Here is a 20,177-nt window from a genome sequence, read left to right on the forward strand (position 1 = left end):
ATTACAATTAACTGAATCTTGGCGGATATATGGTGTGTGGTATTACGAAGTACTAACACTGAGATAGTCTAACAGTGTTTTGCAATCGGCTTTGTCTAGCTAGATAGAATGGTTAAAATATCTATTTCTTAAGTCATACATATATAAAAAATTGGTTACAAATTGCATCAATATATGCATATAAAATTTCTATGAAATTCTTACAATATCTCAACGAATGTTTTTAAATTTTTCAAAGGACATATATTTACCATTGAATTGTTTTTCAATGCAGACAGGTTAAAGAAGTAGCAAACGTTTAAAAAAACTTGTTGCTCCGTTACCAAGTGCGATAGGTAGTCTGCATTCTGCAGCACTGGTTCTTATTTATTTACAACTAAAGAAATCAATTTTTGCAAGTATGCACGTAAATTTTGTGGCAGACGGTTTGTTATCGGAGATTTTTTAAATTTACATTCCTTTCTTATGTACTAATTAATAAAAAAGTATTTTTTTATTTTTTTTATGTTTATCTTTATTTTTAAAATTATAATTTGAGGAAAATTATTAAATTTTGAAAAAAGTGTTATTAATAACACATTTTTATCACAGGAGATGGGGGTCCGCAAAACTGCATGCATATTGTAAGATGTCCATGTAACATTGTAACACAAGATAACTATAATATGGAAGTCTCGGTAATATATTCTATTGAACCTTAGGTATATAGTTAAATAAAATGTAGGTGCCATATTACGCAATAAATACGTTACATCACTACATAGTAATTTATCGAATACTTATAGGGATGCTCTGCATCTACAGCATCTATGGGATACCCGCCAATGGTTTCAATAGTCTAGAAATTATATATTTCTTTCTTAACTTTCACTACTGAATATATTATGCCACACATATTTCTCTGTATTGCAATCGGTTATGTGCCTTGCACATTCAACCTAATCCAGTGGCTCTTTTAATTCAATTCATCTGTTTAATATGGGATTTTCAAATACAAATGCCTCCGTTATCCTATTCAGTCTTCAAACGATGGTGGTTAAATATATATTTTTTTAGAGACTCACTTAATTCTTTGAGTGTTCTTTTGTGGATAAAACATTATAGTAGTAACATTTCAAAAAAAAAATCAGACTCCGTATTAAAATTAGCGTCGACAGAATAATATTGAATAAAATTTGTCATATTTATTTTCTATTAAAATAGAAAAATAAGTTCAATCGGAGAGATTGATGACTTTCGGATTGTTTATTAATTGTATCGAGTAGATAAAAAACAAATTAAACTATGTCTTTATTGTTAGAAGCATCACGTCTTTGGTAGTAGAAACAATTGAATTTACAATGAATTTTAACTTAGATAGACAGCAGAGTGCAACCCATCTGAGTCACAACCCTCGGCTATATGGTTCCGACAATGAAGAAGAGGAATGATTTTTACAAAAATAAACAACTTTGTAAGACTTATATGCCCAATGTTTTGCTAAAATACTATTTATTGTAGAATTAATAAAAAAAACTTTGTTTTACAACCAAGATACTAGTAAACTTTGTACTCGTACTTTTAGGCAAGTGTATGATTTGTCGGTATAAAGACAATAAAACTAATAAACTGTCTAGCACCATGCATACTCTTGTAGAAAATCAATCGCCTACAATAAATAATATTCAAAGTTAAATAGTGACTTTTCGTATATACAAGGGTCGTAGTTAAATGCGTCTGTCATATTATGACTTGCCCAGTGCTCATAAAGTACGAAGTTACAGAGGTGAGGAGTGGGAACGACGAACACTTCCTGGCCTGGCATTATGACTTTCAGTGCATACAATGGTCTCAACTAGATGAATCCCAAAAGAATGTGCGTCTCCTTAATGATGTGTACATATTCGATCACAGTTCCTGTACTAAATGTCTTTCATGAATGCTCTGAAGACAGGAGAAAGTCAGAGCGTTCTTCGTGAATGCGTTTGATGAGAAATTTTGTTATTCGCGACTCGAATGACCTAATCAGTAATAATTACAAGATAAAAAGAAATTTTTATATACCACGTTTTTAAATTTTCTGTTGAAACATATAAACTTGATAATTCTATGTATTAATAAAAAAAATACATTATACTTGATAGAAATACTGAATAAATATAAAATTCTGAAATGTCATTTTGACATTTCATATTGATTTCCATAGTAACGCACGTATATATTAATCATTAAGTTGTTAGAACCCCCCTTAGCAACCAAAAATAATAACTTTTCATACAAAATAGAATTAACTGAAAATGAATTCAATTCTGCTTAAAAATGGCTAAAAGTATTATAAGAATGCATTGTCGTTGTGATCTGATATATTCTAAAAGTTTCAAATGTGTAGCTAGTCAGGAAGTTAGTTAAAAATCTTCAATCGTGCAATACAAATCTTGGAAAAATAAGAAAAAAATTATACTGGATACACAAGAAAAAATCTGTACCGGACAAACAAAAATACGAGCTAATAAAAACGTGGTAAAAATGAGAAATGAGATGTCATTAACGCAAAGACTTTTAAATGTCTCATTACCTATGACTACAATAATTATAATTGATAACGTTTATGTAAATTTTTATAAAAAAGTAAATTTAGTAAAGAACGTTTTTTATTGAAATTTCAATCTTGACGAATTTCTTAACGCAGGGGAATTAAAACAAATCTTGCAACAAAAGAGGTACGACTTAAAAATATCCACTAAGCGGCATCTTCACGGTTCAAGTATCCCTATGCTTATTTACGCTAAAAATTAATATCACCAATACACGTAAAGCCGTGCACAAAAGGCGGGCACAAAGAAAGCGGGAAGGCAAAAATTCTATGCATATTTTTACATTGCGAGGAGTCACGCCGAATAATGAAAGTTATTATCGTCAGATATTAAATTAAAATTGGAGAGGTAAGCTGCCCGAGTCGGTGGCGTTCATCCTCAAAAGATTTCACTCGCCCCCTTCTTAGTAGCGCCTCTGGATTTGGTGTCTCGCTCTGGGATGCGCTCCTCTCGCCTGAACCACTTTCGTATCGTCGCAGAGAATTTCATTATTATTTTCACAGTCGATATTGCTAGACAGAGGCTGCGAAGCTTTTTTTGTTTGTTGTTGTTTTGAATAAGAAAAAGGGACACAGAAAAGTAGTATGCAACCCTGAATAATTATATTAAGTATAATATAAGGGGTTTGTTTTTCTTGATATTATTATGATAATTTAATAAAAAAGCAATATTTTAATACTATACTGTGGCGCGTTTAGTGACATAGAAGTCCAATGCACTGACCCATCATATTAAAATAACATTTGAGAAGTAATAATTGCTCAACTGGTTTGAATTGTTTCGAAGTACTTCATCAATTCTTTTGATGAATATATTGAATTATTTTTTGGTCGCAAATATCTGTAGGTAATAATCGTAACTTAATCAAAATTAGAAAAATATGCAATAATATTGAAATGAGTTTGAGAGTTAATAGTAATTTATTAAACTATAGAGTTTATAATATGATATTTGTAATTAAAAATAATCAAACGACATGCATACTTATAGAGATGAATAATAATGTGTCCAATAATAATTTATACCCAAAGTAGGAAGTTGAAAATTTATAAGTAGTCTCGCAAAATGAGGACATCGGGATGTCACCGACAGTACACTTTTAGTTTTAGCCATATGCTTCAATGTGGCGGATGTAACGTGTCTTCTACTACAAAGGTACAGATATTTGTAACACGCTTTATCTCTCCATCATATTGCTGCACCATTGTCCCTCCAGTAGGACTACTACAACATTCGTTTGTTCAGTGTTGAAGACTATTTTTCAAGAGAATCGGAAATACTTTACCCGCGGTATGGATCTAACAAAATAAAGATATCTAACTGTGTAGCTCAATAATTTTTCTATTTTTTATTAAGTCTAGAGATTAATTAAAACAAGATATCGCCGCCAAATATTGCGTTTTCATCATATAATAACTCTTATTCTCAAAATATTTGCTAACTACTATGACAATAGTTCACGTTTGCTTTAGGGGTGCTAGGGCTGATACGTATTTTTTGATTCCTTTTCTTACTAAAAATAATCCATATTGGTTAAAATGACGTAAAAGTCTTTTCAGGGCGATCTTGGTCCATATTTTAATAATTCTGTATTCCTCGTTTGGAATTATTTTACAAAAAGTATCAATGCACTGAATTAAAAGTGATTTAATACACAATCAGATGATATTACGTAACATAAATATAGGAATTTAAGTAAGTAATTAAGTGAAATACTCACACATATTTCATTAATCACGAAAGTGGAAGATGGAGGATTGCTGGATGAAGGACTCCCCTAGATCATTCGACTTATATCGGTCCTTGGTTCTTTACTGTCACGTACATTTGCCGAACTTTATAATATATTCGTCTATCTAGCGGGTATTAGGGTATCCCTGTCATCGTTTATTGCCCCTTGAGTATCACTGTTTGACGGTATTTGTCCAGTGATCGAATTTATAATAATATGAAATAGAATAGGTATGAAATATATGAATTGCTAATTCCCCACATCTTAAAGCACAAGATAATAAGTTAATTATTTGTCTACGCTTTTATGTATATTACAATTCAAACACGATCAGTACTAGTTGAAAAAAATATACAATATAAATAACAAAATAATATAAATAAAATTTAACTAAATATAAGAACAAAACAAAATCATAAAATATTCCACCTTTTTTAGAGTGATATATATATTTTTGAAGACTGTTGACTATTACATTTCAAGTTTCTACTTTCATCGATATATATACATACCTACTAATAGATTTAGTATATAATTTGCACTGCTGTTTGTTGCGCGGCTTAAGCATTGGCCTATAGCATCGTGGGTCCCAGGTTCAAATCCTGGGTCTGGCAAGTACACATGTTGTTTTTTAATTTGTGTATGAGTCAGAGTATGGACCTAATAGGTTCAGCAAGTGGCTGACATTCATTTCTCATAAAAACCAAATCTGTTAATACACACGTCCACTCTGTGGATGCCTATGTGATCCTATTAGGATTGGACATAGTCGAAAGAAAGAAGAAGTTTTTTTTAAGAACGTATTTTTTCTTCAAGATTAAAAAATAATATTTTAAGGTTCTTCAAACCAAAACGTGGTTCGAAACTACTGCATTAAGTAATAATATTATAATATATCAAAACATGATATTTGTTTATAAGTGTGTGTTATAATATACAAATATATATATATTTTAAGTAAATTGTTATTGGCCAGCTTTTGTAGTCCTGAAAATACCACTGCTTCTGAAATGCTATTTACTGGCAGAGTATTTGTTTACCTGTCTAAATGTTTGCGAAATTGAGAAGGGAAATTATTATAAGCTCTTCCGCAGGAAAATTTTGTTTTTCATGATGCAGATAACGCCAGGAGTAATCTTCGTATACTCCAGTATAATATTATATATAATACAATATATTACGCAGTCCCTTAAGTACTTATATTCTGAGGTTTAGTAAATAGCGAGATTTGAAATATTTATTAAAATAAAATAAATGTTATTCATAAAAATAAATATAGTTTTACTCTACAAAATCAATTTACAAAATTATTGAACATTGTCTTACTTGCCTACTTTGATACGGATAGTAAATATTTTTCTCGTATCCAGCATCGTTAAAAAGTGAGTGTCACGAATTGAAATGGATGAGTCTACAGAAGAGTTGGGACTATCCAGCTCCCCATACGACGCTGCGAATTTCTCGAATGCCGCAAAGTTGGCCTCGGTTGCTATCAGATCTCCATGACCAATTGGGCCCGTGTGAGGACAGACCCTGGCAAACAGCTCCGCTCATTCGAGTTCCGTAAGCGGGCAATCCCAGAGGATGTGTTCAACATCTTGGTGGTCTTTCAGACTAAAATTTGCAGGTATCCTAACGAATATTTCCTGTAAGGCGTGCGCGTGTGCGCGCGCACACCTACCAAAATGTGTCCGCACACATGTTTTCACCCCCGCACAATCCTCACCCAAAAATATAGCAAAATAAAGTTTCCTTTGCCAGATTTTAATTTTGCTCGAATGCACGAAACCATCACATGCACAATTCTTCGACTCATTTCTCGAAAAGCGGAAGGCTGAAATTAATAAATACCTTAAAATATAAGTTTTAATGAAAAATTGTTGTATGAGTACCTTGATTAAAACCACAAAAGCTGATTGCATATTATATTAATGCAATTTATGAAGCTCATACAAATGAATACTAGCTAATTTCGTCGTGATTAGGTAGTGTACATATCTTAGGTGTTTAATTATAGTGAACATTACAATTATTAATTTTAAGACATTCACAACATGACATTTACAAACAAATAAATATTATTAAAACAGTATTATAATAAAATAAAAGAAACAGATCAGTATCAAGTTATTAAACAGTAGAAAAGTGTAAATAGTGTAAGTAGAGATAAACTGCAACCTGGTACTATTCGGGTTTTCACTACACTACTGCCTATTGTACATAAGGTATCGAAAACCGTTCGGCAGAGCTAGATTCGTATCAATAACAGAGCTTATTTAGCCCCTAAACGCGGTGTCATCCTCGGCTACGTTTAACGATAATTTTTAGTTTGTTCACCTTAAATTTGACTGATGATTTATCAGGGTCAGCGAAAAAATATGGACATTGGTCTCGACTATGTCCGATCTCAATAAGATCATATGGGCCTCCTATGGGCAGTGGAAGTTTGTATTAACATATTTTGTGTTTGCGAAAAATGGATGTCAGCCACTTTTTCAACCTATTAGGTCCATACCCTGACTCAAACACAATTTGAGAAACAATATGTATTTTTCAGACCCATGAATCAAACCTGGGACTCACGACGCTATATGCTGACATTTAAGCCGCGCGGCCCTCGTGGAATTGTGAAACCTCATTATCAATACAAAACATATGTGTAATTTTACTCTAATAACTGTAGATATCATGACGTATGCTAGTTGCTTTCACAAATCTTTTCATTTCTTAATATTAATACTATCAACCGAAGGTACTTGATGTAATTTGAATTAAAATTCTAATGGATTTAAGTTTTGTACTATTTCATTTGAGTCGTTTTATTATTGATATGGTAGCGGGTTTTTTAAAAAAAACTTTAACTATTCAAAATTTGTTAGTTATATATTTTTTCATTGACTTAATAGGTAGGTGATAAAGTTTTACCTACTTTATTGTATTAATTTGTTATATAAGTTAGAGTTAATTATTGTATTCGTTGTCAGTGTATATTATTTGACTTTTGGTGAGTGTACATAGTGCCTGAAGATGCCGAATAACGAAACGCGGGTCGCGAAAAATGACTCAAAAATAGAATAGTACAAAACTTAAATCCATTAGAATTTCTATTCATCTCGTTTTAAGTGTAATGTGAGTTGGAGGGTTTTTCCCTATTTGAGTATACTTACTAAAGTAATCGACAATGTAATAAATATTTCTTCAATCCATTTTTTTCTTTGTTCATAAAAAAATACCACTTACTCATTGAGTGGAAGAAAAAAATTATGGGCAGTGGATTTTCTTTAATTTTATCTTGCGATTTGAAATATCGTATAAATAAACCATTTCCCTGTCGGCCGATAAATAATCGGCCCCGAAAATAAATAACGGGGCCGATAAATTTGCCGAATGAATATACATAACTCAAGTATTGTTATCAGATTTACGTGATAAGGTTTCAAGAAAAAAAGGCATTTATCCAAAAATGTAGGACATTTAGGTACACGTTGATTTTCGTATATAATATTATGTGTAATCCCAAGGGTGTTGTTTGATGTATCCAACACCAACCGGTAAGATAGTGAGGGTCTACGACGATTCGGCGCCGAGACAACTGGGCGCCATGCAATTGTATAAAATTAGAAAATAAATAAACGTTCGTGAATTATGAGTACTTTGAAAAAACATATATTTATGTTAAAATTATTATATTATTATTTAATACTTGGTGAGAATTTAAATATGCATACGTAAATAATGATTTAATTGTACTTAAGTTTAAGTTCCAATGAGAAGAGAGTACTTTTATTTTTATATAAAGTCTCAGGCATGATAATTCTCAATCCAAACATAATATGGATACACCAAACAACACCATCCGGTAAGATAGTGAAGGTCTAAGACGATTCGGCGCCGGTACAACTGGGTGCTATGCAATTGAATAAAATTCGAAAATAAAAATAGACGTTCGTGAATTTGAAGTACTTTTAAAATATATATTTATGTTTAAATTATAATATTATTATTTAATACTTGGTGAGAATAGGAAAGGATTGAAAAGTTCTGCATAGTATCAAAACCAGGAAACTTCAATACCTCGGCCACATTATGATAGGATAAAAGTACAGCATTACCCGACTTGTCATTCAAGGAAAGATCAATGGTAAGCATGTAAAGGACGGCGCCCCATTTCATGACTTAAAAACCTCTGTGATTGGTACTAGTGCAGCTCCACTGAAATGTTCCGGGTAGCAGATGACAAATCTAAGATTGACTTAATGGTGGCCGATTTCTGATAGGGGATGGCACAATAAGAAGAAGAAGAAAATTTAAATATACATATGTAAATAATGATTTAATTGTGCATATTATTATGTATAAGTTCCATCGAGAGGAGAGTTATTTTATTTTTATTAAAGCCTCAGGCATGATAATTCTCAATCCACAATAAAAACAATATGTTATAAGCAGAATTAATTAAAACTACTAAATAGTAGATAGCAACTGATTAAAATTCCTCATGTAGAGTGCGGCGCCCAATTGTCCTGGTTCCCAGTTGTCTCGTTCCCAATAGTGAATAGGGATGTTCAATTCCTGAAAAAAAAAACTAATTCTACAAAAATCTGAAGCAATAATATAATATCGATTTAATCCTTACAGCGCGAATGCTACAGCTGTTGTGTCCTGATTAAGGGGACATTAGATATAATTAGCATGTTATTTAAATATGGTAATTAAATGCTCCGCAGTGAATCGGTAATAATTAACGGTATAATTTATCACTCCAAAAACAATAAAAAAAGTGATAAATATGATATGTCGTATTCAGGCAGTAATTAATTATCCCGGAAAACTGTTAGGCGTGATGTTTTTTAACACGGCCTATTATGACTGTATACTGTAAAATGTCGTTGAATAGCACAGTTAACACGTATTACTTGATTCTAAATGCAACTTGCCATTGGTGATATCAATTGGGTGGGTAATAACTATGTGGATATGTGAACGTTGTTTTATAAATTCTTAAAATAGGGTGTACTCAGTTCATGCGGCGTACTTCCATGTACTTTATGTTTTTCATCTATGTTGCGAACGTCTTGAATTTGTAATTTGTAAAGTTTACTATAAGTATCGGAATAAATACATTTGAACTTTAATTTAAATATTACGTATATAGTTGTGAAGAAATCGTAAAAAATATAATAAGTTAAAACAATGTAAACGAAATTGACTTCCAAAAACCATAAAAATATTAAATAACAAAATAACACATGAACACTACGCAAAATATCTAATTCTCGCCAAATAAATGGAGGCATTATAACTCACTGCAGATTTTAACTGTAACTGTGTTTTTTTTTAAATTATATACTCCTCACAATTAATGCAAATTTAATACGTAATTAACTCTATATAATAACAGAACCACCTTGAACGGAAAAGCAAAGATATAATTCAAGATAAAAAATAATATACTGGTTATTCATTAGTTAAGAGTGTAAACATGTCACAGTAGAATAAATACTAATTTGATTTTTATATTTTGTTTCAGATTGCTGGCCTATCACCATGGTCAAAAGATCCCTCAAGATGTGGCAGAGAACAAAAAACATTCTCCTTATATCCTGCTTATCAATATTAATATTTGATTTACCCGACGTTGATGCAAAGCAAAGTGAAAAGCGACGTAAAGACAAAACATCAACGCCTGACAAACCACACACGACGAACATCTGCGATATTACTGATAGAAACTCAAAGGTCCACTGCTATTGTGAAGAGGGATCAGGCGCAAAGAACTCCAGTCGAGCAGAATGCTGGGTATTCAATGGGGGAATTCCAATAGACGATCCTATATGGGATGCATTTCAATCTCAAAGCCGTCTCCAGGACTTATCGTTCAATGTAAGGGCCGACGGAGGCCTGGCCTTTGTTCCGACTCGCGCCCTCAAACCAATGCACAGGTTAAAGAAGCTAACAATTAAATACGGTAACATTGACGAGTTATATTCATTCGCATTTGCCAATTTAACGTCCTTGAGAGAGATTTCGCTTACTCGTAACAAAATTGTTATCCTCGAGCCGAATGCTATAGCACATCTACCTAATCTGACTACACTATCTCTCGATGATAACCGATTAGCTGAAATACCAAGAAACGCTTTTGTCGATTTGCCTATGTTGACAAAGCTCTTTTTGGCTAATAATAACTTAAGTATTTTACACGACGGAGCTTTCAAACACCTTGTACAATTGCTTGAGTTGGATTTGGATAAAAACTCTATCGTAACGTTGACAAAAGAAACGTTCGACGGCTTGGCAAACTTGAAAAGCTTGGATTTGCGTAATAATCGTATGAAAATGCTTGGCGATTTTACCTTTGCCGAGCTGTGGAATTTGCAAGACTTACTTCTGGACGGCAATGAATTGAAATTTATATCCGAGAGAGCTTTCGACGGGCTCTCTCAGTTGAAAAAGCTATCTCTGAGCGAGAATCGCCTTGCCTCTCTGACCAGTGGCCTCTTCGAAGGGGTCAGGGGCTTAGCTTTTGTGGATATGCGTAAAAATCGCCTGCAAACGTTATCCATCGATGATATCCGACCTATTTTGGACAACCTGAAGAACGCATCGAGTCTCCTGCTTTTGGAAGGTAATAATATATTATTTAGGTACTAATATTATATTTACATATCCAAAAAGAAATATGACTAATTAATTACTCAATGTTTGAAACTATTTCTGTTGGCATTTATTTAAAAAAAATTGTAAAATATGAGAAATATGCCGAAACGAGAAAAATATTAAAATTAAAATAGTTTCCGTATAGTTTAAATCAATCAATGTAAATGCTAGAGGCATCCAACGAGAAAATACTAAGATTGTAATTTAATAAAATTAATTGGCATACATAATGTAAAAACAATTTTGAAAAATATTTAAACCACTAAAAAAAAGCTTTTGAAAAATAAATAAATTATAAGTAGATTATAATATTTTAACATAGGTACAACTGTAGATTAACAAAATTCAATTTCAAGTTCCGTTGATTATGTCTATCATAGGGTTTTTTTCAGTTACTTACTACACCTTCCTTCGAAAGGTACCCTTTGCCACTATATTATCTAATACACTACCTACTAAAAAACTTTTACTTAAGTACTTTAAAAGTAATTCAAAGTCATGGTTCTACGTGGAATAAGTTTTGTATTTTGTTGTACTTAAGTATAAAATAGTATATTTTTTTTTTTTTTTTTTGTGATTTTACCGAGGCTTTGACTGCGACTCGCTGTCATATCGCCTCTTCTCTTCTAGAAGGGGATCCGTCGATCAGGTCCTCACTCCTATTCTGTTAAATAATTTTACAATTTTGCCTAACTCTTCCGTCTTACCCACCGCCAAGACACCCTTCAATTCGTCGACATTCTCATAGATATCTGCAATTCGCAGCTGTACTCTGTGAACTTCATATTTGGGGCATTGCAGTGCTATATGTACAATGTCCTCTAAAACATGACATTCATCGCAGAGCTGCGATTCGCTTCTTCCCATGAGGACATCAAATCTTTTGCCCATGGTGTGCCCTGTTCTTAGCCTCAGTATTAACTTAAGCTCATTCCTCGTCAAAGAAGACTCTACAAACCAGGGCACCTCTCGTGGTGTTGGTAGAATCGACTTACTCCATTTCCCCTTTTCTAATGATGCCCTATGGTGAAAATCTATCCACATACTATGGCAAATTTTCTTTATAGCCTCATTCCAGTCCAGGTTTTCTGGTATCCACTGATATGGTACCCCTGAATGGAAAATAGTATATTTATTAATCCGTGGTTGTATTATTGTATTATTCTTTTCATACAACTAAAGGCGATTACAGACCGTAACATAAAGCCTTGGATATAATATAAAAAAAATGTGTCGAATTTTAATATCGAGCATATCTTGGAATATTAATAAATATTTTATGTTATTTTCACTGACCTAAATCTCATGAAAATAAATGCGGGAAAGGATAAAAGAAAAATCTTTGTGAAAAAGAGATGACTGCGTAGTGAAAGCATCAATATTAAAATATTTTATTCAACGGAAACGTAAACAAACATGCGCTACTGAGGTAGAATTAATCCTTCCGCGCTTGATTCACGGTTTTCTTTTTATATCCTTTGGTAATCCTTACTTTTCAGATGCTCAAGATGCGGTACCTCCTTCAAATAATTCGTACTTGAAATATAAAAAAATCATTTTATGTATGTACCTATACTACTACATACGTAATAAGTAATGATACCTTTCATCCTTGGCATTTTTAAGTGGTCGGAGTGGCAGTATTTCATTGCCAAGGTTGTTAGCAAACATTTTAAGAACACGAATTATTATAGAAAGAACAGTATATTTGGCGACGTTGCTTTGGTTTATTTAACGTTATAAAAGATACAACAACAACAATAATTATTGAGCTACATAGATTGCGACTGTTTATTTATCCCTGTGGGCGTACATTAAAGTCATGAAAACGAAATTTAATCTCTTAAACATTGAACAAAAGAAAACCGTATGCCTCTTGGAGGGACTAAGTATTTCACCGCATTCAGCACATTCAAATACTTTACAAAATTTTACTAAGTATTTAAACATACTGAAACCAAAATTATTATCTAATTGTGTTCTATTTATGAATTTTTAGCTGCTAAAAACAAAATATTTAATGAGAAGAATTTTGGAAGAAAAACATTGTCGTCTTAACCTCTCCTTTACGATACTAATAAATTCCATTAATTTAAGTAATGTCACCTTGGGTTACCGTACAAAATTGACAATAGTATAGTAGGTAAAAGAAAACTTCCCATTTCGGCATGATAGATTCATCATGATTATTGGCTATCTGTTTTATCTATAAAACGTCAAAGCATCAAAACTTAATTATAATCATACGGGTATTTCTATATAATATTCTTCTATATAACAACATATCTATATACAATTTTGATCTCACTCGTTTTTTTCATATCTTTTTATAACAATTGTGTATGTTTTTATTTGTCGCATATACTTTTAGATCTATTTCTTTTATTCGTAATGGAATTCGACGCTCTGTTTGCAATACAAATTAAAATTTATGAAATGTTAATGAATATTATGTATAAACTAGATATGCTATCGATTTTAAAAATAATAACATTTTATTTAAATGTAATATTGATTCTAGGAATAGACGAAATATTAAGATGAAACGCATAATAGTAACTGAAATATTTGCAGTTTATCGGGGTGGGTAACCTAAGGTCACATTTAAGTAATGGGAGTTTTAATGAAAATAATATATTTTTTTAAATCTGGTTACTTTGTATTTAATAAAAATAATATTTCTATATCTCTTAATAATATTATATATAGATTTTCGTTTGATGCAATACTTGTATTTATTTGTCTTACTATATCAAACATAATTACATACCATTTACATATATAGACACATATTTTCATAGCTCAATAAATAAAAAAATAGCGAATTGAAAATAAATTATACTTGTTTCCATATCAAAAATATTATTAGCGATATTTCTTAGAAGTGATCATCAAACGACCAAAACTACAAGAATAATAATATAATATAACCATTTCCGTCATAGTATGTGCTGAACTATTTAAAATAACTGTTGATTTTTTAAATTATTATAAGCCTTCCTTTAAGTATTCGACGGCTTATAATTGTTTAAGTAAGTAACGATTTTAATAAAGTGAAGGATAATTTTCTTCATTCATGCATTCATTAAAAGTAAGGTGTATATATCGTCACTGTTCTGGCAGAAGACACTAATTCGAAAAAATTACATATTGAGTTAGTACCAAAATGTTCCTTATTTCAAACTTTACCGTCTGCAAACCTTCTTAATAAATAAACAGTCTTTATTTTAAAGTCATCCTTTTTACGATTACTTAATAAACTCACATCATAGACCATTATTTCAAACTTTTTAACAACTTCAAAGTCAAACTACTCAAAACTAGTATTTTCCAGTTAGTGTGTTCTGCCAGAACAGAGACGATATAATAATATGCTACAAGATTTGTTTACAATGAAGTTATTATAAGTTACATCGTTGGTACACAATAATTAGAAACATAATAAATAATATTGTAATTTTTGAAGCATACCGGCAAAGCAGCTGGTCGATGGGATCTATAGGAATCAGGTCCCTAGGGAATTACACCCTTTTGACTATGTCAATACGTTGGTTGAACACTTTATGCTTAAGACACAATGGAATGTCACTTTAAAGATAATTTTGAGGCGCCCAAATTCACTCAATGCCACTGATATAATAATTATTACACCCACGATGGCTGCGCGGTTTAAGCGTTGGTTTATAGCATCGTGGGTCCCAAGTTCTAATCCTTGGTCTGATAAGTACACATATTGTTTTTCAATTTGTGTAAGAGTCAGAGTATGGACTTTGAGGTTGAGCAAGTGGCTGACATCCATTTCTCGTAAATACAAAAATCTGTTAATACAAACATATACTCAGTGGAGGCCCATATCGACCATGTTTAGGAAAAAGGGCATAACCTTCACAGAACAAATTTTACAGTAGTGGCAAAAAACGTTTTTTGAATGATTTTGGTTCAATATTTATAAAAAAACAAGCATAGACATTGGGCACATGATGATTGATGATTTGGTAATATCAATATCAATATCAATGCTCAATTAAAACGAAAATTTAGATATTAATTCGGCATTTGCGGCTTACTTTCTTTTTACAGAACGTGTATTTAGTTGTATACATTGTTAAAATCTAATAAAATCACTTTTCGAAAAATCGAGAGTTACGCCCTTTTTCCTAAACACAGTCGATAATATCGACTATGATCTTGTTAGGATCGGACGTGGTTGAAAAAAAATATAAATATATAAAAAAACAAGCCACATTTGTCATGTGATACCTGAATAATATTTAATCAATTAGATTACCTCCCAGTTGTTTCAAGCATTTGTAATAAACTGTTTTATTGTCACTTTAAAAGTTATAAAGAACTATCACAAGTGTCGTAAAATTCAAGTCTAGCATGCCTAGAAATAGAGTGGTTTCATTTTAATTTGTGAGTCGCTCTAGATTTTCCATGTTTATCACCAAAATAAAAATTTACTACCATCTCAAGATAAGCAATGCACTTTACGCCATTATGGCATGAAAAGCCAGTGTTATTCTTTAACGACACACGGTGTGTTTACTGTTCTCCCGCTAATTCCAAAACGCCGGAAGCGGACGAACTTTTCAATGTGAGTTTGTATACTTTAAAGTGCTTTTTTCTGTTTACAAAGTTTCCTGGGACTTTAAAGTCTTAAGTCGAAAATGTGAATTACTCTCTAGAAAGCCGAAAGAAAAAGTTCAATTCCTTTGTACGTAGTCGTGTACGGTATATTTTATTAAGTGAGCATAAAGGGACATAAATATACAGAAATTCGAAAAGTTTGTCAGTTGGAAATATATAATATAGGTATATATGTATTGTGACAATGTTACGCTTATTATTGAGGAAAATTTTCAGGCTTTTTTTTAAGAAAGAATTTTATTATTTCTGTTCTTTCTAATCTATTTCTTGATATTTTAAAATATTATGTTAATTACTTAGTAATTATTTTATAAACAGTGTTTTTTAATTAAACGTATGATATCGTTGTTGTTAATATAAAATATATGTATTATTATTTGTAAAGGATGTTGTGTTAAGTAAATGATTTTTTTTAAATATTTTCCATCGTCTTGCACCCACCTACTTATGTTTCTCTCAAATGTAGTCGAATAGAAAATTCCGTCCATTACTTATTGCTTGCTTCGGGAGAAAAAAAATTAGCCTTCATCAATCACAGTACCATTTCAAAATAACGAAAAACACTTTTTCTCGAAAATTTTCTTGCGCATTGGAAAAACATAAATATTATTTTCTTCTCTCTTAGAAACATGTTATATGAAACGCTAAAATATATTTCAAGTGGTTTATTTTATTTAAACTTGGGTAAAATGTTATGTTTGAATCTTATAACGGAACTTGTTTTTGTGCTGTTATAAAATGATAAATGTGTAAATGTTTTTTTTAATAATTGCTTCAAAGATACACGTCACTGGGAAAGCAATTAAAGTTAGCATGTCTTCCTTAATTATTTGAATACGCCATTATTTATAATATTGTGAGGTAACTATGTTTTGTTCAGAAATAATAATATTAATATATTTTCAACCAGTGTGTTACATATCGTAGTAGATTTTTGGGTTTCCACCTTGTGTACTTCCTTCTGTACTCGACGTTTCGGGATCATTGCAGAGGCCATTATCAAGAGATAATATCATTTTTAAATAATGGCATCTGCAACGAGTCCGAAACGCAGAGTAAAGAAGGAAGAAGGACATATGGTGGAAACCCAAAAATCTACTACGATAAAAAACAACCGTGAAAGCCTCAAAACATTTAGTGTGTTACATGTCTTTTATGAATTATAAAGAAAACATTGTGTACACTGAAAATCAGAATTTTATCAATATGCCTATTCGGATACCAAAAATTTACTATAGAGGGGTCATTAAGGGCCTTTGCATGAAAACTACTTAATTTAATGCTAAATCAAAGGAAGTTTATTAGAAACAGTTCGTCTACCCGCATTGGGTATTGCTAATTTTTGAATTCGGCCATAATTTTTTTGTGGAACTATGGTGGTGATTCTGATGATTTTTTATCATATTGAGTGGGAACTGACAACTACGTTGTATAGAAGTGGCGAAGGCTCCATACCAGGTGATTATTTAACCTTATCTATGCCTCACGATATTACTATGGCAGTATGGCAGTATGGCAGTATCTGACAGGTAATTTTTAATGACACACGTTGAATATAGAGCGAAGCTTAGTCTTTTATAATTATTCAAACATGTGTCACCATGTGCTTAATTTTTTAGATTATGAAAATCAATCGACAGTGGCTAGTAATTATTTGAGTTTACGAGATAACTCGCAAAATTGTATGTGTAGCCTGTCGATCACGGCCTCATAGAGCTAGAAAATTTTCTGAAAGCATAGAACCGGTTAAAGTCTTGTAAGAAAAATAAACTAAATACATTATAACGTTAAAAAATAAACAGAACTATGCGTGATTAGAATTTTTTCAATTATTGAATTTAGAATTTGTATGAAAGGTTAAAAAAATTGACAGTGCCATCTGTCCTTTTCATACGATTATTTTGTTAGCCATTCAGATTTATTTTGTATGACAGTCAGGTCACGTGACCTTATCCCCGTCTACCGAAATGTATGCAGTACGATAGGTTCAAAAGACGAAGCCTAAAACATTTGCGCATAATATTATTGCAGCTTTGTGTAAAATAATTAATTAATAATAAGATAATTTAAAAAAAATATTTCTATGGCATTCAATCAAATATAAATATAAATTGTTTTTAAAAATAAAAATAAATTCTATATACCTAATGATTTTATGATGTGTCGTCATTTCATAGATATAGTGTGTCGTTGTTATTAGCATGTATAACATACGTTATAGCGTGTATAATATCCTATCTATTCATCACTAGTAATAACGTATTATTTTCTTATTTCCCGTAAGTACAGATGTGCTTTTTTTCTTATCCCCACAACCTACCTCTTTCCAAAAGTAACCCTTCGTTACTCTTGTTTAGCCATTTTTTTGTAGTTTTCCCGTGGACAAAGAAATGTCGCATTTGACTGAGCCTATAAATACTTATCCTACCTTATAAAACTGCAATCACTGGATCTGAAAGGCATGAGTCATTGTTATATGTCACCGTTTAATATTATTTTTTTTTCACCAACAACAACTCATTCATTAATATGTACTTACTCAAATATTATAATAATAGTATACTATATTTATTACAAAATTATGTATAATACTTTTTTTCTTTGGAAGAGACAATTTGGTTCCATTTTTTATGGAAATAAAAATATTTCTTTCGAAATAAAAATACCACCCTATTATCAATATCTCTTGTTTAATATTACGAAATTTCCAAAATAATGCCTCATATTGTATGAAATATTGTGTAGCGATAAACGTTTACGGAGTGTAAAGATACACGGTAAACATTTCAGAAAAGATTTCCTCGTCGCTTTGGGATTGGTATCTAAACACCATTATTAGTGGCGTATTTACGCCACCATTAACCATCCCATTAGGTATCTATACACACGTAAGATGTATGAAGGACTGTATTCATAATGTAATAAAGTTGTCCTAATACTATATTATGTAAAATTATTTGTAATACGTACTGTCACCACATGATAATGCATCGGATAGGTTTGTAATTCGATACGTCATTATTATGTTTGGAATATTTTTTATTCGAACTAAACATGGAATGTTTAGGTTTAAAAATTCAAATATACCGCCATTTGAACAATTACAAAAAAAAAAAACTATAGATTTCTCTTACTAGACTTGTGAAGCTGCAATTTTGACGGGTAAGTTTTGTCGTTTATGTCAGTAAAAATTATGAGAAAATAAAATTATATATTAACGTAGTAAGTACGCAATGAAAACCGTTTTTTTTAAAACCGTTTACCTCAGCGTAGGTCAAAATGGAGTTTTTATGGTATTTTCAGAGTATAACCCTGGACATTCCATAAATGTTGTAGATATTCTATTTATATAATTTTGAAGCCTTTAAATCCTTTATATTTATTTTAAGCATCTGAGGACTGCATAAAGTATTTTTATTACATAAAATAGTATTCTATTAAACCTCTCGCTCTAATGTTTTAGAATATAGTCATATTTCAGTACATCCATGTGCAGTGGTGTTAAGATTTTTTAGATTTATTAATTTTTAAACGCATTTAAAAAAACCATTAGTAAAATTAATGTTAACATTATATAGTGACATATTTACGATAAAAAATTATATTTTGTAATCTTTGTGATCCCAAATTTAACAAGAATTAGGCATTTTATTATTCAAAAAATGGGCACGATTAACACATTTGAAAATAATTCTAAAGATACTGATTATAAGCTATATCCTTGACCATTAAAATATGATAAACATCCTATGAATAATGATTGCTTTATAATAATTTTTGACCTAAGAATAAGGTACAATTACACAAATACTAGGTACCTTGTTCTTAATAATTATAAATTGGCAAACGATAAATGAAGTAGGGAGTAAGATCATGTAACGTGTCTGTTAAACCCTGCCTATACAAATAGTTTTGTTATATTTTGGGCGATATGACAAAATTGTGCACATTTTTTCATTCATACTTATTTATTTCGTCGGATTAAGAATACACATTACACATATTTTTGATTTATTTTTTAAAATTCATTAAACCCTGTCTTACCATACGACATATTATTCTATCTATAAAATATCCAACGTTGCGGGTGATTTAATTGCATATTTTTAGATACGAGTATTTTATAGATAGACGAGTATTTTATGACTATTATTTACTATGGAGTGGTTTCGCAGGGTTGAATTGAATTTTAATCAATTTATCAATTTTTTTTAACATATTGTGGATATTACAAATTATAAGTTAAAGACGTTCACAACATGACATGAAACAAAGATATATAAATATAACAGTATTACATAAAAAAAGAGATAGATTAGTAGATAAATTAGATAGGTACAATGAAGTACACCGGAAGAGTTAAGCAGACCCTATTTTAAAAATTTATAAAACAACGTCCACCTAAACTCATTCTCACGTAGGTGGAATATATCAACACCCGAAGCAATTTCGTTGAACAGAGTTATCGCCCTCCCAATTGGCATTACCAGTAGTAGGTTGGTTCTGCACCTTGGGAGAATAAACAACTGATGGTCTCTATTTCTAAGATAGTTATCAGGAAC

General features: G+C 31.3%; 1 protein-coding gene across 1 annotated transcript in view; it reads left to right on the forward strand.

Moving 5' to 3' along the window:
* The window catches only part of Con (leucine rich repeat protein connectin), a 189,976-nt gene that overhangs the window by 161,379 nt on the left and 8,420 nt on the right, over positions 1–20,177 (forward strand). The window contains exon 3 of the mRNA XM_085948841.1: positions 9,836–10,933. Coding sequence (XP_085804967.1) covers positions 9,853–10,933 — 1,081 coding nt within the window. The 5' untranslated portion in view covers positions 9,836–9,852. The remainder of the gene's footprint in view (positions 1–9,835; positions 10,934–20,177) is intronic.

The sequence above is a fragment of the Rhyacophila brunnea genome, unplaced genomic scaffold, assembly GCF_057557595.1.
Source record: "Rhyacophila brunnea isolate RB1 unplaced genomic scaffold, BYU_Rbru_1.0 scaffold_21, whole genome shotgun sequence".
Classification (NCBI taxonomy): Eukaryota; Metazoa; Arthropoda; class Insecta; order Trichoptera; family Rhyacophilidae; genus Rhyacophila; species Rhyacophila brunnea.